We start from the raw sequence: 23,954 nt of genomic DNA, 5'->3' as shown, positions 1-23,954 counted from the left end.
TATTAAGGCTTTGACGCTGGGGGGCCTTTTCAGAACCCTATCCCCCTCCCCTTTCCTCCCCTGTCTGCCATTCACACAGCCAAAGTTCGATGAGGATAGTCATTCGTTACATGGTACTTTGGAAAACCACCATTGTGCTCAATAAAGAGAGTTAAAGAAACTTTTTGGGGTACTCTGTTTGTATTCTTAAACGCACCTCTCTATGCCTATGAACCGTACTTAACAACAATTTTCAGAACATCATTGAAACTCTTCCCTGTTCAGGATATGATAGCTACTGGTGTCCCAGCGTGCATGTCATTCCAAAAACACACCAAGTAAGAGCCACTACACAAAGTTAGATCAAATCTGTCACACTCCTATTGGTGCTGACAACCTCTAAAAGCAATGCACTTCAGAAGTATTGCACCACTTCACTCTCAGAGTAATTCTCCCTTACCACAAGCATCTCTAGGCACGCTTGGAACCCTGGTCCCACCAGGGCCAGGCTGGGATTTGAGAGGTGTAGGTTGCAGCTCTGACCTTTACTAAGGCAGGATTGTCTGTTTGCACTTCTCCCATAAGCCCCCCTCCAGCCAGACTGCTAAGCAACCCCATCAGACCAGGGGTGCGCATGCACCTATGGCCTTGGTGACATCTCAGAGACCATGGGGAGATGGAGTAATGCAGAGGTTAATTCTGATCATTCAGTATTTATGGGCCTCACTTCAGAACAAGGGTTGGCATTAACACTCTAAAGGAGACATCCCTCATGTATATCAATAAAACATAACCAGAAGCACAGGAAGAGCCTACCTTTATTCAGGTCGCCCAAGTACCCAACTAGACTTGGATGGGAGGATTTTAAAAGTACACCAGTGAATCCGTTATTAGATGATGTCCTTAAATTCAAAGAGAAATTGTCGGGTTTAAGTAAATCTGTATTATTGGATTTCATTTGTTATCTGTGCTTTAGAATGGTTAACTCAACAAATGAGCACCGTTTAGCCAATCACTGAAAGGGATTCGCCCCAAATCACCATGGTGACATCAACCTACCAATTGCAATGCAGTAAGGGGCAGCAAGTGTTCGCTCCGAGTTTGTACAAACAGGCTGTATGAACTGAGAGCATCAGATATTTTCTCACATGTTGGCCTAGTCTGTGAAGTGTGGGGAAATGTCAGGAAAATCAATAGATAAGGACCACATCAGACTGAGCTTGTCTGGCCTAGCAACAGAGCATCCCCATGGTGATGTCAATTACCTCTGCTTTACAACAAAAACACCAGGAAGAGCAAAACAGTCTCTGCAATGCTGTAAAACTTTTAATGCAGTCTCCTGGTTACATCGAGGAATTTGTAAGAAACTTCTTTTTTTGTTTTCCATCCAGACAGGTAGGTAACACAGTGAATGTGAGAATCTTATTGATAGCTTCTTCTTTTTTTTTTCTTTTTTTTTTTTTGCAGCTCACTCTGTTTTCTATTCTCCTCATGGACGCCACATTAGACAGGGAGAGGTATAATGTAACGAGCAGTAAGGTGCGCATAATTGCATATTAGCAGCAACACACTTGGCTGCACGGGAGGTGACTGCGCTAACGAACAGAGAGGCGTTATTAATCACCAATTAATAAAAGCAGGCAGATATCACACTCAGTATAAGGCACGCATGGTTTCCTTTGTTTCCACTGGCTGGTCCAAGCCTGTTCTCTTATTTATTTCATAAGATTGATCTTGTTCCTGTGCTGTGTTGTCTATTGAGTTCTGACTCTGATCCAGCCCCCTAGGAGTCAAATGAGGAGTGTTTGGCCATGTTTGTTAGCAGATTACATGTGTATGTGCTCTATGAATGAGTCCCAGAAACTGAGGGAAACCATCAGACACACCTAATCAAAAAGGATTATAGAAAAAGAAACAAAGAATAAAAATACCATATTCTGTTTATGCACCAGGAGGAAAAAAAACAAACACTTAATGTAGTAGTAAATGTGTTGCCACCAGGGCAGAGACAGTGATGGAGACCATGTAATCAGCATACACTGGCCAAGTTGCTCTAGGGGCCCAAGACAAGAGGATATGTGTCAAGGATAATTTGCGGCCCTTAGCAAGAAACAAAACAAGGCTTTCAGCTTAAAACACCATTACAGTGTGCCTCCTGTCTGCTCCCCCACTAGCCAATGCAGTTTGTTTTGCCAGGTTGGAGCGTGGTTAATATGAAAATGTGAAAGCTAGATAGTGAGACAGAGTGAGGGGTAGAAGGAGAAAGAGAGAACAGAGAGGAGGAGGAGAAACTAGAGGAGAGCTAAAGGCCTCTCACTCGCTCTCCTCTCCAGCTCTGTAACGGCCCACAGTGCCTGCTTCACACAGAGCGGCCAGCTGTACAGCAAATGTGCCTTTCCCTCTCCGCCCCCGAACCTTTCCACCCCTCCAGTGCCCCCCTCTGCCTGGGCCGACCAGGCCACCGGCTCCTCTCTGTGAGAGAAGGCTCCTCCCTGACTTGGCTTCAAGCTCAGTGCTGTCACCAACCCAAAAAATCCGTAGAGGTGACCCCAAAAACACTTTTCTGGGATGTGGTTTGGTTTGTTTGTTTACAATTGTCCTTGTGAGCACTGCCACCTTGGCAGTAGCTGCTTGGAATGGACAGGAGTGAGATGAGAATTGGATTGAAAGCAGATATAACAGAAAAGCAAAAACCCTTTTCACCTTTAAAACCCTTTAAGACAGAGCCCATGCTTCAAAACATGTCAGGGCTCTGAAAATCCACGCAGGGACATTTGAAACAGTGCGATAAATGGGCCAAATGTGCCCCCCATGAGGCTCCAAATGTCATAGTTTACAGTGGGGTCAAAGTGAAGCAATGGGGTGGCATGATGGCATGCTGATAAAACCAAACAGGCTTTTGTGTCAATGAAAGACCTTCAAAGGTCCTCTTAAAAAACAGACGACTTTGTGAAAGCACTGTGATTTCCAATATATTTTGCAATTTCCAATCCAAAATTACTAGAGATCAATTTTCAAATTGAACTGATGGACAGATTTGTTTTTTAATCAGCAGAAAGAAAAACAGAAATAAAAGGTTTGATAGTGACTGCAGCAGCTGAAAGCTGTATAAATCTGTGTGTCTCTGGAGAAAAATCGGACACCCTCAATTCTGTAAGTGAGCCATGCCAAAAAAACTCTAAACTAAAGAGTGGCCAGCTGTCTTCTGGCCTGCTATTAAATTGCTCCTTGGATGGTGGCGATATCATTTTTTTCTCCATAGGAGTATCACACCAGGTCCCCAAACAGAGCGACCAGCTGTACAGCAAATGTGTACTGATCCATCTGGGCCCTAGCAGGCTGCGGCCTCCATCTTAAAACACGTGGGGCCGTTCACAGGCTTGGCTAGGGCTGATCTGCAACACACCCTTCTGCACCCATGGCCACCTCCTTCCTTTTCATTTACCTCTATTATCATAGTAAACGTTGAGTCGCTGGGCACCGGAGCTGCGCTTTATCTCTGAACCAGGACCGTCCATCATCTGAGCGTAGTATACATGCATCAAAATGTGCTGGCAGTCATACAGAAGAGGCATCCACGAGCACTTCGGACCGATGGGAGGAGGTGAGGGTGGAGTCTGAGTGCACTTGGTTTAGGGAGACTATTGTATTACAAAGGCAGCTAATATGGACTTGTCTGGGTGAGACAGGCTCAGGTTTTGTTGTTCCATACACTTAGCACTATGGTTATGTCACGGCACATCACTATATATAGAGTTATCAGTGTGAACTGACACCATGGAGCGGGGCATGGATGAAAACAACACCCCTATGAATCCAGCGTCTGCTCCATTACCTACGCTAATAACGCTGACAGCTGAGCGGAGATGACCCCAGCCCCCTGTTTCCCCTCTCCTGTGCAGATGGCCATTAAAAGGAGAAAGTGTCCCTTTTTTCAGTAGAGAAGGTATTTAGAGCTTTTCCAAATTAGTATTTTTTTTCCCTGTGTTTTTGGCCCAAATTGGCTATGCAGTGATTACAGGCTAGATTGAATTTAACCCCATTTTACATTAAACAGATTAATTCTTAAGAAGTGATATAAAATCACAAGATCAACAATAGAGTTGTAACACAACTAACCTGGTGCACATGTTTTTTTTTCTTTATAGCTCTTCAGTAAAACACATTTTCCTGTATTTTTTCTTCATTTGATTCAGTTTTTGTTTGTTTTACAAAATGCAGTCCCTTCTAGACGATTTCATCTTTCTACCAAATTTTCATTATAATGAGTTTTGTTTTTCTCCATATTTTAGAGATCACAAAACAAATGCATCTAACAGAAACCCTTTTGAGGAGTCTGATGAAACCCGTGATCATGTTGAATACAAAGCAATGGCATATCAGAGAAGTAAGACATCAGACAATAACCCAATCACCTATCCTCCTGTTATCTTAAGCTGTCTGAATTCCACTATTATTGGGGAACTGTGTGCTTGTGTGGCTGACAGACATAAAATAACCAGTAGGGGGGTTTGTTTTCTACCCTCCCAGTGTGCTCCGTGCCTGCCTTTGCAAGAGAAAGGACTAATGCTGGCATGGTACTGTATTAGGCACCCCCAGTAGAATAGTGGGTGAGCAGATCGCAAAGATGAATACAAAATACACACCTACACACTCTCAGCTCGTCTCTCTCCTTTGCAAATACACCGAAGCATCAAAATCACAAATCACATGCTTCTGATTGTTTATGCACAAACAGTGGGTCCCTGATAGAATTGCCTACCGGTCCTGATAGAATTGCCCACCGTGTTTAAATTCACCTGCGCCTAGAAGCGTGTCCCAAACAGAGAGGCGGTTTGGTTCCAGATCAATGAGTCTCTCTCCCACTGAAGACAACAGATAATGCAGTGTAATGAAAGAGCCGCCAAACGAGCTGAATAAATGAATGAATAAAGGAACGTGAGACCGGAATTCAGACGCCTACTTACTGCAGGCAAGAAAACCTGTTTTCCAATTGTCTGTTCTCTACAAATTATTCTGCCTGCATACAAATGACAACCAAAAGTAAAGACATTTTGTGGAGGTTAGTCTTACACCAGCACTCTTTGTCTAGGAATCTTGTGAAAGAGAATGAGAAATTTGGAATAATTTTGTGATACACAATGTAATAAAATCAAATATCCATTTTTTCAGTTGATTTGACGTCATTAAATGCAGAGAGCATGAAAGTATTTTTCCAAATGTTGTATTCAGATCTCAGTCATCTGAACAGACTACTTAAGTGAAAAGGCACAATAAACAAACAAACAAAATAATATACAGTAGCAATGTGGAGATTTTTCAAAAAACTGTGGAATAATATTTTGAATTTTAAACAGTTTGATCAAAATCTGTTTTGATATTTAAATCTTAATAATCTGTATGTTTCCACTACTTCAAACTACCTTCATACAGAGTGGTTTGAAGTGGAGAGATTCTGCTCCACAGGCATGCACACGTACTATATTATACCATTCACATGCATGGGGAAATGAAGATGATGGGTTTATAAATGCACAACACTGGGGATGCAGTTGATGGTCAAAATATTAAAATAATTCCACCTATTTGGTGATGTGATCCAGATACTTGTGAGCCTGAATGAGACAGGGTCAAATATTTTATTACATATATCACATCAGTCCTTAGTATGTGATTCACCTTTAAAAAAGTATGAAAAGACTATGTCTGAAATATATTTAAAATGATCAAATACTTGTTATGAAATTCGGTGAATTTTCCTTAATGATTTGTATTTTATTGATGACGGTCACACAAAATCATTCCCTCTAACACTGAAATCACACACCTACAAGCCACATTGATAAAAGCTATGCTACATTGTAGAAATACTTTGGGAAATGTAGAAAATCATATTTACATAGATATTACACAAGCACTGTTTTATGACTTTGTTCCAGGAATGCAACAGAGACCATAATGAATGAAACAAAAAGAGTTATTTCCTACCCAGCATGTGGTTGGCCACATGAACTTGGATGTCCCATTCACTGTAGAACACCATCTGACATTTGATGCACTGGTATGTCTTCTTCTGTAAATAAGACAAAGCGATAGGGGATTAATACAGTCAACTTTGAACAAAAAATATTATTAAAAAACTAGAAATCACTTTTGTTTTACTAATTTAACATAGCAGTGCAGAACAATTTATGAACCTCAGCATGTTTTCATAAACTATTCAACCTCATACCTCTTCAGTTTGTGAAGGACTGGCTCTGGGCATGGGTGACACCTGGGGGGTCTTGAGCTGCCCGCTGTTGCTGTCCCCAGCCTGTTCCCGGTGCACTGTCTGGACATGGTTTTGCAACTCTGCTTCAGACTCAAACTTCACATTACAGCTAGAGCATCGTGTCTTGGCAGCGGATGATGAGGATGTAGAAGAAGATGAAGAGGATGAAGAGACGGCTTTGCCTTTCCCATCTCCAGGGCTAAGACTCTCCCCCTGGACCCATGCGGCTGTAGTTGTTGCTGGAGTGGTGGCTCCACCTTGCTGCTGTTGCCTTCCTCCATTTACTGTTGGGCTGGAGCTTTTGGAACCAGCTGCTGTCACACAGGATGCACAGAGTCCATAAGGCAGTCCATTGATGTCCAGCTTCACCAGGTCTTGTCTGGACCGGAAATCTTTCAGACAAGAGGCGCACTTGAAAGGTTTCTGGATATGGTGTTGCTGCTGGTTATGAGAGATGACGTTGCCGCGGCCCATGCTTTGGTTGGCAGACATAGTTCCTGTCTTTTGCATGTGGAAGGTACCATGGATCTTGAGTTCCAATGTGGAGGTGACGGTCTGCATGCACACTACACAGCGGAAACCTGTCAGGGAGTTCCTCAGGTCAGGGTGCATCTGGCAATGCTCCAAGAAGTCCTCTTCACACTGCAGTGGCATCTTACAAATGCGGCAACTGCCTGTGTCCAGGCTCTTGCTATGGGTGACCTTGTGCTCAGTCAGAGTGAGCAAGGAAGGGAAGCGCTCCCCACAGATGGGACACATATAGTGTTTGACAGGCCCAAGGTGGGTCTGCATATGTTCCCTCAGCCCAGCCTCAGAGAAGAAGGTGCGGGAGCAGACATTGCACTTGTGGTTGCCCTTGATCATTTCAGCTTTCCTTTTTACCATGGCACTCTCACCCGGGCGTATATTGTGGTCCCTTAACTGGTGGTTAGTGAGGAGTGAATCCATGGTGTAAGATGCCCCACAGATGTCACACCCATACATGGGATCTGCAGTGTCCACCTCTTCCTCACTTCCATCATGGCTATTCTGGGACTCCACCACAGAACCTCCTACTGCCCCTGGACCATGGCTGTTGGTTAGCAGACCTTGTAGCTCAGCATCTTCTTTGGGCTGGCCATCCCCACCACTTATAGTAGAGCCATTAGCACCACAGTTCTGTGTCTTCCCATCAAAGACACAGTGTTTCTCCCTCAAATGCTTCTCCAAAAGGACGATAGCATGGAAGGCCTTACTGCAGAAGCGACAGTTATACTTCTTGCTATGGGTGGTGATGTGACATTGCAGCTCCACCTCTGTGCCAAAGGACTCCCCACAAAAAATGCAGCGGTGGGCACGGCCCTGGTTTTCCAGGTGGCTGTGTTTGACATGTAGCTGTAGGTCAGTCTCATGCCTGAAGTCCCAGTTGCAGGAGGTGCAGCGGTACACCTTTTTCTCATTGCTATGTTTTACAGCCAGGTGGAGCTGGGTAGACACTTTTGAGTCAAAAACCTCCTGACACAGAGTGCAACGAAAGAACACAAAGGTATGCATGTCGAGCAGGTGCTTCTGCAGGTCATCCACTGAGGTGAACTGCTTGTCACAGCTCTCACAGATGTAATAAGTGGAGGTAATAGTGAAGTGAATGGTCACATGCTTTAGCAGGGACTCTTGGTTGGGAAACTCTTTGTTGCACTGTGGGCAGGTGAGTTGAGGCTGCAGAACATCCAGATGAGTTTTTAGGTGAGTCTGGAAAAGGTCCAAGCTGGTATACTTGGCTCCACACTGGTTACATATAAACTCACTGGTATTGCGTGAGCTGCCTTGTTTCAGCATGGTGGTTTGTTCCACAGATATTGGAGAAGAAGGGCTGAGAGTGCGCAGCGATTTCTTTCCATTGTTTATGTAGTTGAGTGCCAGTGGAATGTTCTTGTGATTCTCTTTTATGTGCTTGTTGAGTTTCAGAACACTGTTGAATATTGGTGAATTGGTGCAGTACGAGCAAGAGTATACCTCAACTATAGACTCCTTGGGAGTTACAGCCAAGGGGGAGTCAAAGCGCAAGCTTCCCCCATCACAGTGAGTCTGACGAACATGCTCCTCCAAGGTAGCCTCTGTCAAGAACCCCATGAAGCACTGGGGGCAGAAGAAGGCATTGCTCTCCTTGGCCACAGGACTGGGAAAGCCATGGGAGCAGCGGATGTGTTCCTGGAGGGCATTGAGGTCACTCAATACCTCAGGGCAGAAGTTACACTGAAGGAGAGCATCAGGCAAGCTGGCTAACAGAGCAGCGTGGTCTTCTGCATTGTGAACCTGCTTAAGATGTTCATTTAGATTTAGTAAAGAGGGCAGAACCTCCAAACAAAACTGGCAAGTATGAGCCTGCTCTGGCTTGTCCAGATGCATGGTTCGCAGATGAATTTGAAGCACAGCCAGACTGGAGAATACTTGCTTGTTGCAATAGATGCAACTGTAGGATACTTTAGGCTGTTTAGAGGATCGTCCTCCCATATCTGATGTGTTCTGAGCAGCCCTCTTTCTCCGCCCCCTTGTCTTGGGCACTGGTGGCGCTGTCTCCACCATCGTGGAGCTATCGACAGAGAGGTTGGAGTCAGGGGTGGTGCTAGAGACAGAAGTGTAACCTACAGTCAGCAAGGATGGGCTGTTGCTGTGGTTACTAGATTCAGGGAGCTGGTGGATGTCCATGTGAGCATAGAGATCCTCAACAGACAGAAAGTGCTCAGAGCAGATAGCACAGGTGTGGCCCTTCCTATCTCGGCTGTGGGCCTGGTCAATGTGAGTCAGCAGGGTGCCCTCATCACTGAAGGGCTCATGGCAGTAGATGCACTGCAGGGTGGCACCCAGGCCTCCATCCTCAGATGGGGAGCATTCGGGGTGGCACTCTGCGATGTGCCTCTGGAGGTCTTCGGGGACATCAAAGCCCTCCTCACAACGGCTGCATTTGCGAGTTTCTTTCAATTTCCATTCATCAGCTCTAGAGAGGCTTGAGCTGCTGCCATCTTTTCCCCTTTCGTGTACTTGCATGTGGCCGTGGAGAGAGCTGGAGGAAAGGAAGCCTCGGCGGCATACAGGGCACTTGTGGGGTTTGTTAGAGGCGTGAGTTTTCATGTGGATTTTGAGGTGATCACTGCGGGAGAAGGCAGAGTCACACTCTCCACAGTGGTACTTCTTATCACCGGTGTGTAGCTTCACGTGACGATCTCGGCTGCGCTTGTGCTTAAACAGGCGACTGCAAAAAGTACAGCTGAAAGGGAGTTTATCGCCGTGGCTCTGTTCGTGGCGCTTGAGGAAGCTTAAGCGGCTGAAGGACTTATCACAGAACTGGCATGGGTATGGCAGGCCAGGGCCCCCTTCCTCCTCGCCAAAATCATAGTCCTCGCAGTGTCCTGGAGAAGTCTGATCCTTACTGGAGGGAGATGATGCTGGCCAAGAACATGATGGGTCATCCTCAAGATCAGCGCCGTCTGGAGAAGAAGACAGAAAGAGGAGGAGGGAAAAGAGGGTATCAGGGGCAAGTCGGGGGGAAAAAGAAGGAGAGAGAAGGAAAAAATGTGTAAGAGAGGTGTTTGTAAGACTGTATTAGCAACGCATTTGTCTCATTCTTTTGAACAGAAAAGGTGGGCCACTGTGGTGTTATTTGTCATAGTAATTATAAGGTGTTGGTGTGTGAATTTAGAATACTTCTTAGACATTTTTTTCTCCAGCAGAAACAATACCTCACCTTAGGTGTTATCAAAAAAGTTACATTTAAATATGCAATTTTAAGTATAATTAGGGAAGAGAATAAGTGGAAATACTTTTACTACAATTAACCTTGTATGTGGCCATGTAATGGCTTAGCCCACTGTGACACAAAACACAATTTCTCTGACATTTAAAGCCAACACAAGACAATTTGTGTACTTTAGGATGTAAGCCCGGCATGAGGTAAATTAGAACATTTCTTTTATTCCTGAACAATTACAGGAATATTTTTGAAAAACAAGAGCCCTTGAAATGACCTTAAGACGAGAGAGAGAGAGAGAGAGAGAGAGAAACAGGGAGAAGCTGTTCTCAAGAGTGAAAGAAAAGATTAAATGTACAATTTAGACCACTGCTATGCATAGCCTTTAGGAACTCTCTGCAAAATAAATGATTTTCATGAAACGTGGACCATCTAGAACATCACTCAATAGATATCAGATTATAGAATATGCATTATTATCATATTTGTCTGTGTGGCTTGTATAAAGCCGTGAGGCAACTGATACTGGATGGATGAATGTGCCATGTGCTGATGCAGGGGGCTTGAGGGGGGCAGGGAAACGGATAGGGGAAGACAACCAAGTGGCTAACTACCTCACTCAAGGACAAGCAGGTGCAGAGAATGACCAGGGAACACCATACAATAACTTTAATGTGTCCCTATTCAAATCTCTTCTTTGCCGACATTCCATTTGACTGGTTCACTTGTACAGTGATATGAATGGAAAACACAGAACACCACTTTCCACAAGTTCAAAAGGTTACAGGCCACTTCTTCCCGCTGCCGAATTCTAAGTGCTGTGAACTTCCTTACCTAAATAAAACAACGTAATCCCAACCCCTTCAGAAAAAAAAACTGTGTCAAAAGGCCAAAACTTGGAATGGGAAAAACAAGAGGAAACTGCAAAGATTTATGAGAGGGACGAAGGAAAAGCACGAGCTCTTTCCAGGATCCAACCTCTGTACTCCCCTTCAGCTGACAAATCTAAGTCTCTCTCTCTCTCACTCCCCCTTTCTGTTGTTTTTGCTGGGAGATCTGCCCTTTGTCAGGATATCATGCCCTCTCTGAGCACTTACCCCCATCAGGCCTATCTTCAGGAAACAGATGGGGTCGGAGGCCATTCCCTTGCCCCTCCAAACTGCTGAAAGCGGCACATTGAGAGCCCACCTCCACACCGTGGCCCTCCCGGAAACCTCCCACCCCTGGCAAGGCGCCCACTCTGCACACACATCTCACTCAAGGAGCAAACCTTGCTTGATTTACTTGCTTTATCTCTCATACATGTCTCAGTGTTTTTTTTCTCTCTCTCTCTCTCTCTCTCTCTGGTTCGAGGGAGGATGGGTGACTCAGTGCTATGCCCTCCTCCACAGAGGAGGCGGATCTGCCCTCTCTCATACTCCCTCCCAGGGTATAGGAAACGAAGACAGTGCAAGAAGAATGACCCCAGCCAATGCCTTACAGTCAAACATATTGGCTTCGAGACAATAGCATAAAACAAACAAATAAATGGGCCCGTATACAAGGCTAAATTAAATTCTACTGTCTTAAATGAGGATGTCTTTGCCTTGAGACATTACTAAACTGCCAGGACAACCTCCTTTTTTTGGTTTGTTTACTTGATGTATATTATTTATTTAGTGCATTTACTCCAATAACACTCATACATAAAGTCGTATCTGTGGGGGACATGTGGGAGTCATAACATTGCTTGAAATCAACTAGCAGAATGAACACATTTAGAAATATTTAGTTTTGACAAATATTACAGAAGCTGCCATCAAATAAAATAATACAATAATATTGATTTTACAGTGTAAATACAGTGCAGTATTAATATTAATTTGTCTCTAAGTTGCACCTGTTGATGAATTATTAGACTTAACGGTATCATCATACCAACCTGACCCTAATTTGTTGTATGTGTGCTGGACCAAAAACCCTGCTTCTGTTCAACACACATTCAGTAAGTCCTTTGTCTTACTGTGATGGCCGTCAAAATGCCTGATTGAAAGCAAAAAAACAAAAAAACAGGAAGATCACATCTTTTTGTCATTCAGAGTTTAAACTGTACATTTTGAGTATAATTATCCCACATAGTGAGACTATAATTTGACTTACACACCCACACACGCATACACTCAGAAGAGAGCACGAGTGCACACACTGCACACTCACTCACAGTAACAAACATTTCCATGTGCAGACATACATGTGCACATGGAATACACAGATACAAGCGCAATGGCCGAAACAAGTGTGTGAACAACTGCAGATGAAAGAGCAATCTTCCTCAGGAGACCTCAAGAGGAAAGAGAGAGAGAGACTTGTTTTTTTCCTTCTTCACCCAGACAAGAAATGCCCAGGCCTCAGCAGCAGCCTGAGTAAATAAAAGAACGGGCCTTACTTCCCTGTCTCTCGGGCCAGGGGCCTGTGCACGCCAGCACTCTCTGTGCTGCTGCCAAAGGGGATGCTGGGGCCTGAAAAACTACACCCTGCAGCTGAAGGGCTGTCTTTGTTGGTCTGCCAAGGCCTTCCTGAGCATCCTCCAGCCAACAGCCTGTCACGTCCTGGGAGGAAGACCTCCATCTTAAGGCCTGTCCCTCTCTGGGAGTTCTGTCCCTACCCCCTCCCTCTTTCTCTTTTAAATGTCTACTATATGGAACAAAACAACCTCATTTGGAGTGTTTCTATAGGGAATGGCATGAGATGTGCCATAGCCATATTTACTCATAACATAAGTTATAGTATATGAAAACTTTTAAAGAATCAAGCAAAAAGCTAAAGCTTCAAGGAAAGTTCAAGGAAACCACATATGTAAGATTAATAAAGACATTTAAATAGCTCTATAGAAACGTGTTTTTTTCTTGTAGTGCATAGTAACCACTAAAAATTCCCCCTTCACACGCAGGTCTCAGTTTCTTCTAAGCCAGTCTGAACTACTCTTTGTGCACCACTTCCTCTATGTTCATTTATAGCACCCTTTCCCAGAGTAAATACCCCTGTTCAAATAAGATCTTTAATGCTAAGAACAGGTAAGTTTGCCATTCCTGTACACAGCATAACTTTCAAAACCCCCGAAGAGTGTTTTGATTTATGCAATTAATGTATTTGAGAATTAGCAAGATATATAAATATATTTTAAGAGAGCGAGTCATTAATTTTCCTGATGACATTGTTTCCCTTTGGACTATAATACATATGGTGGCAAATGTTGTCTCTAAATTTTAAACGCTCAATGATATGCATAATTTGAAAAGAATTATTATAATTGAATTCTTTGTGGACAGATACCACTCTGTCATAGTGCGAGCTGAGCCGAGCAAGATCGGGAAGAAGGCAACATATGATGATGATTTTTGGGTTGTTAATTCTTCACATATATTTATGGCTGCTCTGGAGTGGAGTTATACATAATTCAAATCCTGTAAAATCTCCTTTTGTTGCACTTGTGCAGAGCTGGTTGATAGAATAACTTCTTTGATAATGACATTAGAGAAAAGCTTTTTTTTATGCCTTTAATGGACAGGACAGTTGAAGAGAGGCAGGAAGCGGGGGACAGAGAGCGGGGGGCGATGCGGGATTCGAGCCGGGGCCGACTGCAGCGAGGACTGTAGCCTCTATACACGGGGCGCCTGCACAACCCACTACGCTACCAACCACCCCAACATTAGAGAAAAGCTTAATGCCTATTATGTATATGTGCCAAAAATTAAAGAGACAAAGAAAAAAGGTATAATTAATTCTTGTGGTAAAAGCACTGGGGCTTAACCTCTGATGTTTGGTTTTCACATTTGGCAGCATGTATACTGTAAGAAACCCTTAAAACACAAATGGCCTTTTGCCAAAGTACCATGGAAATCTATATGCACAGCTGAGCACTAAGCACTGTGCAAATAGATTTATAGATATAGACATTCTGTACTTTTAAACCCAGACACACTTTGACATTTGATGTCTTCAAAAAAGAGACTTTTCACTATAAAATACCACAAAAATAAATATAGTGGATTTAGATCGTCGATATCCTGTAATGTTTTTATTTCAGTTGAAAATAACGATGACCATCCATCCATTGATCTGGCTTGTTTGGTATTGTGCAACACTTTTGTAAACCATATTTTGAAAAGGGCAATAAATACATCAATAAAGTTTAACTTATATAATTACTAGTTACTTTTTTACCAGAGAAGTTGACAAATCCCACTCTATAGCATGGTGCTTGCTAAACAGGCGCTTTTGAATCTATTGTTTTTATCCAGTAATATACCCTCTTAAAAACCTTTCAGGGACACATTGGATGGGAATAACTCACTTCTGGCACCTGGACCTTCGTGTCTGAGGTCCTGGAAGCAGTTCAAGATGGCTTATCACTGCCTGACAGCAACAGAGTACATCTCTTCTATGTAGGAAGCCAAACTCTTATCCAGCTCCAGGACCTTATCTTATCAGAAAAGTGTTTTTCACTATCAGTCATCTGCTGAGTGCTTCTATAGCATGCTAGACTTTGTTCAAAAGCCTTTCTAGTGAAGCAAAGCATGGCCATGCTTTCAGCCGCCAAACCTTATCTTCCTGTGTGTTGTACCAGAGATCTGTACGTAGTAGTTGTCATAAGAGATGTGTTTGTGTGAGTGTATTTGTGGCACATTGGGGATTGGGGATTCAATGAATAAACAAAAAGCTGACAACTTGTCTGATGTAACACCATGACCCCACTTCATATTCAGAGAGGGGATCTTTTTACAGTTACTGGGAAAAGTAGTGAGGCTCTCCCATGAGACAATGCATGTGTCATCTCAACGCTTTTCCTGTTGTGATGCCCAAATAGCAATGTGTGTCTGAACAACACGCTATCATGTACGGCCCTGTTTATGACACAACCACTTAAGATCTAATAGAGAAGGTGGTGAGAGACATTTTTACATTAGCTAAAACTCCTTTCTCCCTGAATGAGAGAGAGAGAGACAGAGAGAAAGAGAGAAAGAGAGAGGGGTGGTCGATTTTTTGGGACTAATTCCAGTCAGATGAACAAATCACTTGGTTGATTCAAAACCCGAGAGCTCAGAGGACACAGAGCTATTGGAAGAAGCCCAGTACTGGGCTTTACTCACAGTAGTCCTGCTACATCCCTGTTTTAAGACATCAAATCCAGTCAAAATGAAACACTGATAATTCCCAGTAGATGTCAACAAAAGTGCCAGGTGGCTAGATGAGGCCTTTTGCACCATGCAGCCGATTAACACTCACAAATAAGCACAAGTAGAGGTATTTAAAGGACCTGCTATTTACCATTAAATACTTCACCTCCCATACTTGCCTGTGTGTGTGGGTGTGTGTATTGTGTGTATACCCAGCCTGTCTCTCTCTTTTCCTCTTTTTTTTTTTTTTTCCTTAGCAAACACAATATGTTTTTTACACATCACTGAGAAATGTCAGGTCCCTGCCCCCCCTTGCTACAGATCAATCAAATCCACTATGCTACAGGATGAGAAGGAGGGGATGTGTGAGACGACTGGAGCAGCAACGAACAAGGAAGCTATCTTTTACTGAACGAGGTAGAAAAACAGCAGATGAAATGAGGATTCACTTCCCGGGGTTTTACCAGGGCCGTAGCCGTGAGTTACGCTGGCCTAACAACATGTAGACAACACATTTCCACACACACTTGGAGGAGAAATTCGCCCCCCCTCCTCCTTAAACTGCAGTCAATGGGGATTTTTTCACACAGGGGCTGACACAAAGAGCTGGAACATCAAGCGCTGTCCTGACTCTGTGGTCTGGGTGTCCATTATTCTGGCCCTCATGGCTCTGTCTCTCAACCATGGGGAAGAGGCAAACTGTCAACTACTTTGTCCACATTACCCACGTCCCCCAGCTCAGACAGGAGCACTTGGTCACTGTCCCAGAAATCACAGTGCCCCAGTGGCGTCCCAGGAAAGTTAGACAAATGGAAGGCTAGAGGAGGAAAAGTAGGGCGGCCAGTCATCCTTTTACTAGGCTTTTTCTTTCCATAATAGTGAGACACAGTGAAAAGTGGAATTCCATTACATTATCACAGAGATATGTCCCTGTTACACTGTCTTTCCACCAATATGAAATGTATACTAACGATGACAATCAATAATAATGTTTCTTAAAATAATTCCAAGCCTCTAAAATGAAGGAGGATGTTTTTCGTGTGAAAATCAGCATCATGTGACAGTCCATAACCGCAGTGTTTGAAGTCTGAAAGCATGTCTGAGGTCATTTACTGTAACACGTGTGTTATCCCCTATAACAATTGCATGCTATTACACGGAAGTCACTGAGGTCGTCAGCACACTTAAACACATCATATTAAAGGCAGGCACGGAAGACCAGCCCTTCAAAGATGCTGTTAGAAATAGTGTCAGTATGTCTTTTGAATAAAGGCTTAAAATAAAAATGATAAATTATATAATTTAGAGAGAGTTGTCTTCAGCCCTGCATGCTGTCTGCTGTGCATTTTTTTCTGTGCTAAATCAGGGCAGGGCAATGTCACATATTCGGGGTTAACAAGAAATTAAAATGTCAGGAGTGCTTCATTACCTGCCTTTAAAATTAAGTCTTTTTTTTTCAAAATAGAAAAAAGAAATTAAGTAGAGAACAAGAAAAGGGAGACATTTAATTACACCATTATTCAAGAAAGGTGAATTTGGGTTTCATTATAGGTTACTATTCAGAGTGCAGTGGGTGGGCCAGAGGGCTCATGTTTATTGTTTCAGTTAAATTTTACTTGATTTGAAGTGTTTTAATTATTGGAAAAGAATCACACTGGAATCAAAATGCACTTCACAGCATGCACCATTACCTCTGTCACAGGACATAGTGTTTTTTAATTTCATAAATAAATTGCATAGGTACAATCACTATTTCAAAAATACATTTTAGTAAAGTGGAATAGTTTAGATAGTCAGTATCTTATTAAGTATTTAAGTTTGAAACAGGCAGCCATGTTAGGCTTTGGCAGTGATAAGACCTGAGACCTGGTGCTGCAATGCAAGATGGTCAGAGCTGTGTTTAGGATGTAGGTGGAGCAATTTGTGTGTGGGAGCCTGGTGGTGGTAATGGTGTCATCTCCTGTAGAACAGAGCGACTGGTGGTGTGGAGAGGAAGAACAGTTGACCACTTCAGGTATACTACAACACAAACAGGAAGGAGGCTGTTCCCCAGGTCTTGGCTGGACCAGCAGCCACAGTGAGCCTCCCAGGGGGAGAAAGGAGGATGACAATCTGTCCCCCAGCATGCCCCTTCACCGCCTGCCTCACTGCACTGGCTCTAAGGGAGTGCTGGGCCAGGCGGGACTGGGCTGGGCTGGGCTGGGCTGGGCTTCAATAGGCAGGGGAGTCTCTGTGTATGTGTGCGTGCATGTGTGTGTGTGCTGTTCCCTCAACACTGCGGCAGACCAGGCGCAGGACCCAGTGGACAGTCAACTAGCCAGTCAGTCAGTCAGCGACAGTGAGAGATGCTGCAGTGTTGTGCTACTGTGCTGCAACTCTATTAATATTTTCTCAGTGCGCGAGAGTTTACTTGGATGCTCTTTTATTTTTCCCCACTCTTAGTTACTCACAGAAATTTGATTTATGTGATCAGCTTGGAGAAGAAAAAATTGTTGTGCATACAGAAATATGCTGAGTTACTGTACGGTTGCTTCATTAAAATAGGGTTTGCTCTGCAAGTTTCACGAGGCACTATCCATTACTTAAAACCAAGCACAGCATACACTGAATTTGGAAAATACGGTCTAATTCTTTTTAATCAAACTACCTCATAGTGACCCATAAAACTTGGGCTAGATTTCAGCAAAAAAAAAAAAAAATCACTTTTTAAGGATAACTTCAGACACTTGGATCTATGTTTCAGTACTCTGGGAATATTTGAGGAAAAGGGCAGTTAGTCTGCCAAATGCCCATAAAAAAGTCTTATATCAACGCTGCTTTTTTTCTTTTTGCATAGGACAATGAAATTCACATGCATATGGACAAACAACCCTAGACTTGTGTGTTAGCTTTAGCATTAGCATTTATCAAAAAAGCTTGACCCTTTCTTTTGACCCATGACCTTCAGTTCCCCTGATTAATACACTGTGGCTCTATTTGATATCTCCTCAACGCCATCCCAGCTTGTCAGTGGTAAAACAACTGGAGACAGCCCAGGAGGGAGAAGAAAACATGCATCTTGGAGAGGAGAGCGGGAGGGAAAGAAAAACAAGCATCAACTCAAGCAAGACGATGTATTTTCATGCATCCCTGTCTTAAATGTCAAGATTTCTTAACCCTCAGTGACTGCAGCGCTGACACCTCTCCAAGGTTCAACAGAAACCGCATTCATTAATAATTAGCTTAGCTGTGAGGACAAGGAGCAAGACTGGGAATGAGAGAGCGAGAAAGACGGCTAAAATTTAAACTTCGGTCCTTTCCCGAGAGAATCGAATTTCACTACAAGTTTTTTCATTCTTCTTCGTTTCTTGTTTTCCTCGTGTGTTGGCCAGAATCCCGCAGGCGGCCCACGAACGAGCCATGCAGACGTCGCATCAGCCTTACTACTCCCTCCTCTCCTTAATCATGGCTCTAATACCCTCCAGATGAATAAACATCTTCATCCCCTCTCTGTTAAAGCCAGAAGGCTCCTCCACTTTTGAATCCAAGAAAGGCAGAAAGAACGAGAGAAAGAAATGGAGAGTCGAAGAATGAGCACAGGAAAAGGATGACAGATGGAAGGGTGGATCAATGTTGAAATGAACCAACAGCAAAGTAACAAAGCCACGGCAAGATTTTCTGGTTCTTTCCATAATTCGTCTGATCTATTTCCCCCTTGACACAATTATCACAGTCCTCTAATTATTTTTTCTTCTTAAACCGATTTCTAATAGCAGGCTGTGTTTTTTATGATCATGTTTGTAAAGTGGAGGTTTTTGTGAGCTGTTGTGCAACCTTGTCGCCTCAGACTGTGTCCACAGACTGCACAGGAAGGGGGAAGGGGGCGGTGCGGGAGGAGGCAGGGAGGGGGGTTGTCTCTGGAGAATGGGCCAGGCCCCAGACCAGCACTTCCCTGGCCCAGTAACTGTGCCAGAATACTCATGACATGTGTGTACAGTATGTGAGCGCAAATGGCAGACAGATTTAGGGTTTTGCTTTGTTTCCCCTTCTATTGTTTTCTGCTGGTATCGAAGCAGCTCATCATCATATCTTAATACTAGCAAGTATTAAGAAAACACACAGTGATACACGCACACACCTCACCGAATGAAGCGGTTTCTTCGCTGCCCTCACCCTCATCTTCATTTGCAGAACAGGGCTGGAATATGAGGCCTGAATATAACCAGACAAATGACTACAGGGCATTTTACTTATTCATTCATCACTTCACATTGATTTATTCCTGTTTATCTATTTATCAGCTGAAAAAAAAAAGTTTCCCTTGAATTGTTTTGCTAAAAGTTTGCATGCCCAAGTACTCAGTGAGAAACTTTCAGGGTCACCATAGAAAAAAAAAAAAAGGAGATTATTGAGGTTCGTCTTACCCTTGAATGCCCTCCTCTCACACCAGCACCTCAATGGATACTTCTCCTCTCCCTATTTACATAGGCCAAGCAATCCTTGGCTTAGTAACCATTTACTTAGTTACACACCACCACCTGGGAGGCTATTTATGTTTCTCTCAGGAGAGGAACTCAGTATGACTGCCAACCAACACCCCCATATGAGTGATCATCCATTCAAGTAAACTTGCAAAAGACCTCAGATGCTTGATATGACTTTACATTTAGAAATCTGCTCAACATTACATTATAACGAATGAATCAAATATTAGAGATGAATCATATGTTAATAATTATAATTTTATTTTTGTGGCTAGTGACCATTTCTTAAACGTATCTTCATATCTGGGATTATGCAACTCTCCTTGACTAATAGGAAGTTTTCCTTCTTATACGCGGTAATCTCACGTCTATCTGAATGAGCAGCTTACTGTGATGAACTCATTTCAAGGATCATCATTCGAGAGAGTGAATGTAATAGTCCCCCAATATCAGTTATCACTGACAGCACCATCCATATCAGCTAATTACTTTTCATCGGGCTGTTGTAGACGAGAGGACATCAGCCTTTATCTGTATATGAAAGGAGAAGACATTACTATTATGCTATTACTGTGAAAAGAGCTAGTATTACTCTATCACTAATATAGAAACGGCATACAGCGGGGTGGTAATAAAACCCATGTCACTCCTCCAGTGGCTATCTTACTTTAAATATCAAGAGAATATTACCAATAAGGTGACCTTTAATTACATTTGGCATGCAAATAAGTTGATGAGTCAGGGCGAGAGTAAGAGAGAAAGAAATGTTCTATGATTACCATTGGAGTCCTGATGACACACACATCACACATACAGCCCTACCCGCCTTGTAACAGGATACATGCTGGGTTTTTTTTTTCTTAAACCAGCCTGCATCCAGCACAAACAGAGGAAGTCAGTAGGTCAGAGCAGTGCATTCTCCCTTCCTTAATTTGTATTTTCCTTGGCGTTCTTGGGTTAGTGAGGTGACTGTCATCTCTGCGGCTGTTCATTGTCTGAGAGAGGACTTGGAGTTGGGGAATATAATCCCATGCACTATGCATACAGCAGGGACAAAATATGGGCATAGAGTTGGTTTATGACCCCCTGGGTAATTTGTAAAACATGAGCCATGGCACCCGAGCACCATGCTGAAGCTCGGGTCAGGTGACTCAGTCACAGGTGTACCATGGGAAGATCTCCGGTGAGGAGGCACACCTCCCACTGCAGAGCATGGTGGGCGACACAGTGTTTTCTAAACATGGATATCTTACTTGCCTGAGTCTTTATTTTTAGAAATGTATTGAACACTGTAAAATGTAGCAGAGGAGGTAGCTACATTATTCTTTAGTTTTATATATATATATATATATATATATATATATATATATATTATATATATATATATATATATATATATATTATATATATATATATATATATATATTTGGATTATCAGCTTGAATATGTTTTCGGAGGAAGAAGGTCAAGTCATGTTAGCGCCTCTCTTCTGTTAGATGAAATGCTGTCATTCCTTTACATCAATCGATCCCTGATTTTGAAACAATAGTACAAACATACCACACGTATTGTACATGCCTAAACTCACACATGTCGCTTTAATAAGAAGTCTTGATTAGGATTCGGCAGACATAACATCCTGCATGCACGGTCTCGGCTTTGCTAGGCCTCAGATAACCTTTATCCTATAGGGTTTAATTAATGTCAGCCAGTCTACTCTGCCTTTCAGAAGGAAACGACTTATTCCTCTGCCCTCATGAAGCCCAAATCCCTCTGTTTCACTGGTGAGGCCGGCTGCCTTGTTTATCCCAACTACAGGTACAGCTCCCTATTAAGGCCAGCACTTGTTACAGGGAAAAGGTTGAATTATTTACTAACAGTAGAGGGGGAGGAAGAAAAAGGGAGCAAGAAATAGAGAGAGAGAGAAGTATTTCATACATGGGATGAGATTTTATGTTGTTTTTTGAGGTTTTGAGTCAGAATTAATGATCCATGGACATGAGATACAGGTGCTGATTACCAAAGAAAACAGTATCCTGGCATACAGTAAGTGGAAAATAAGGCCATACCTAGGGATTAGTAAATTGCCCCCAAAATATTATGCATTAAATGTATTTGATGACAAACACCTTCTACCCTGTGCTTAAAAAGTAAGTCGTTATGCATTTGGTCACGTGCAAATAGATGAATGTGTTTTGTTCGAGAGATACCAAGAGTGCTTGTGCACACTCTTCACCCAGGGCAAACTGTCTGCATTCTATCTGCATCTCAGCCTCTCTGCACAATACAACAAAACATACAGAAAACAAAAGGGAGCACAGAGGGGGAGAACGAAGAGACAGACCAAACAATAAACTCAACCACAAGAGACAGAGTTTGACTTGGTATGTGTGTGTGTGCGTGCGTATGTGTGTGTGTGTATCGAGGAGGGAGACAGAAAGCGAGAAGAGGACGAGGGAGATGAAGACAAATGCAGAAAGGGAGAGAGACAGAGGGCGGCAGAGAAAACGAAAGACAGAGGGAGAAATCAAATTTGCAAGAACATAACAAAAAGCTGTATCTCCGACAAAAGAGAACACACAAGGGTATTTGTCTAGCTGTCTGCACCAGCAGGATCCTCTGAAAGTTTATTAAACTAGAACCCTTCAAGAGAAGGCAGAGAGTAGTAAACTATACTACTGGGGAGGAAAAGAGAGAGGGAGAGGGAATGGGAGTAGAGGGGGTTTAAAAAGAAAAAAGCTAGCTTTTCAGCCTCTGTCTCTCAGAAATTCTTTTATTTCAGCCATGCATTAAGTAACCTCCCCACTGAGTTCTGCTCCCCTTCCTGGTGTGGATAAAGCCGTCCCTCGGGGGAGCCGCTGGTAATTTCCAGCTTCGCCAGAAACTCAGGTATTAGAAAAGACCGCTTGGGGACCTGCCACAATATACCTTCACAATTTCATACGCTCTGAAAAAGAGGGAGCCCCTCCCTCCCAGCCTACCCCCACCCTCCCAGTAAACCCCCTCGAGGGTCCCCAGTTCAAATTTCTGAAGTGCAGACAACGGGTGTATGTGTGGGGGAGGGGAGGGTGGTGTTGGGGGGGCCCGTGGGACTGAGCACCAGCAATAGAAAATCCACTGCATAGAGGAGAAAAAAGCATTTCCTCTCTGGTCTGGCAGGAGTGCCTTTTTTCCCCTGGCTCCCACCAGAGGCTTTTTACAAAACATGTGTTGCTGACATGTTGACAGATTGCTCAGTGAAGTGTTAGGCGCATGCACACGGCTGGCCATTTAGGGGGACATGGCTTCCTACCCAACATCCTCTACCTGAGGCACCATGTTTTATACATCATCCCCCAAAGAAAAAAAGGAAACAATAAAAGGTAAGGGAGTTGCTTCCTTTGTGAGGAAAGCAGAATATCAGAGAGCAGAGAGAGACTGCGTATAATGCTGCCTTAGCTGAACTGCGGTGATAGGGAGGAGCAACGGAAGTGCGAATAAGGGAGGGAAATGGTTTCAGGCAGGAAAGACGGAGATAAAGCAGATAGGTGGTGAAAAAAGACATTGAGGAGGCATGGTATGCCTATGTACAGCAGGTGAGCTTGTCAAGCCAATAAAAAAAAGCCAAAAGATCTCTTTGTCTTCCCATGTTGAAGTCACCAATAGCAGGTAGGAAGATGTAATCTGATCAAAGGCCTGCTTCCAGATCCAACTTTTGCTCCTATCACGGTATCGACAGCACACGTCTTAATCGCCCTGCGGCTCCAAAAGTGCTGCCGTGGCAACAGGATGGAAATGGGGATCATAATGTATTCATGGTGCCGGCGACCTGGGGGCTGCGGAGCGCGCTCTCTGGGGACCGCACTTTACCCAGAGCCAGACGTGTCTGGGCAAAATCACTCCACACAAGACAGCAGCAGAATACTGAGGAGCCATGACAGGATGGAGGGAGGGAGGGAGAGAGAGAAAGAAAAGAAAGAGAAAGACGGGAGGCGGCAGAGAGAGCTACGGATAGAAATATAAGATGATAATAGAAAAGAAAGATGGAGAAAGGTTATGACATTAGAGGTACAAAATGGTCAGAGTCAGAGTTAACAGTAAAGAAGAGAGGAAAGATTGCATTACTCCAGTGCTGAATTGAAACTTCAAAGCACAAAAGACAAAAGATCTGTGGCTTGAGGAGGAAAAAAAACAGGATGTGATTGGCTGGAAGGGGCTTGCTGGGATGAGTGGCTCTACCTTGAGAAGCCTGATGCTGCTTGACCAGGTGGGTGGTTGGCTGGGAAATAAATTGCAGAGGAAATTGGTCCAGATTATCAGGGCCACAAAGAGACATGGCCCTTTGGCCACGGGCAAGGATGGATAAATGGCTGGATGAGTAA

General features: G+C 43.5%; 1 protein-coding gene across 7 annotated transcripts in view; it reads right to left on the bottom strand.

Moving 5' to 3' along the window:
* Window positions 1-23,954, bottom strand: part of LOC104918299 (zinc finger protein 521) — a 104,720-nt gene that overhangs the window by 55,275 nt on the left and 25,491 nt on the right. For 4 of the 7 annotated variants that reach the window (XM_019262177.2, XM_019262178.2, XM_019262175.2 and 1 more), the window contains exons 4-6: window positions 6,212-9,714; window positions 5,968-6,052; window positions 5,562-5,594 (exon numbers count right to left, since the gene is read on the bottom strand). In XM_019262177.2, coding sequence (XP_019117722.1) covers window positions 5,562-5,594; window positions 5,968-6,052; window positions 6,212-9,358 — 3,265 coding nt within the window. In that variant the 5' untranslated portion in view covers window positions 9,359-9,714. The remainder of the gene's footprint in view (window positions 1-5,561; window positions 5,595-5,967; window positions 6,053-6,211; window positions 9,715-23,954) is intronic. The other 3 variants (XM_027288088.1, XM_027288093.1, XM_010730003.3) reach the window with 3 other exon arrangements.

This window comes from Larimichthys crocea, chromosome II (assembly GCF_000972845.2).
Source record: "Larimichthys crocea isolate SSNF chromosome II, L_crocea_2.0, whole genome shotgun sequence".
Lineage (NCBI taxonomy): Eukaryota > Metazoa > Chordata > Actinopteri > Sciaenidae > Larimichthys > Larimichthys crocea.
This window is presented reverse-complemented; position numbering and strand designations above follow the sequence as displayed.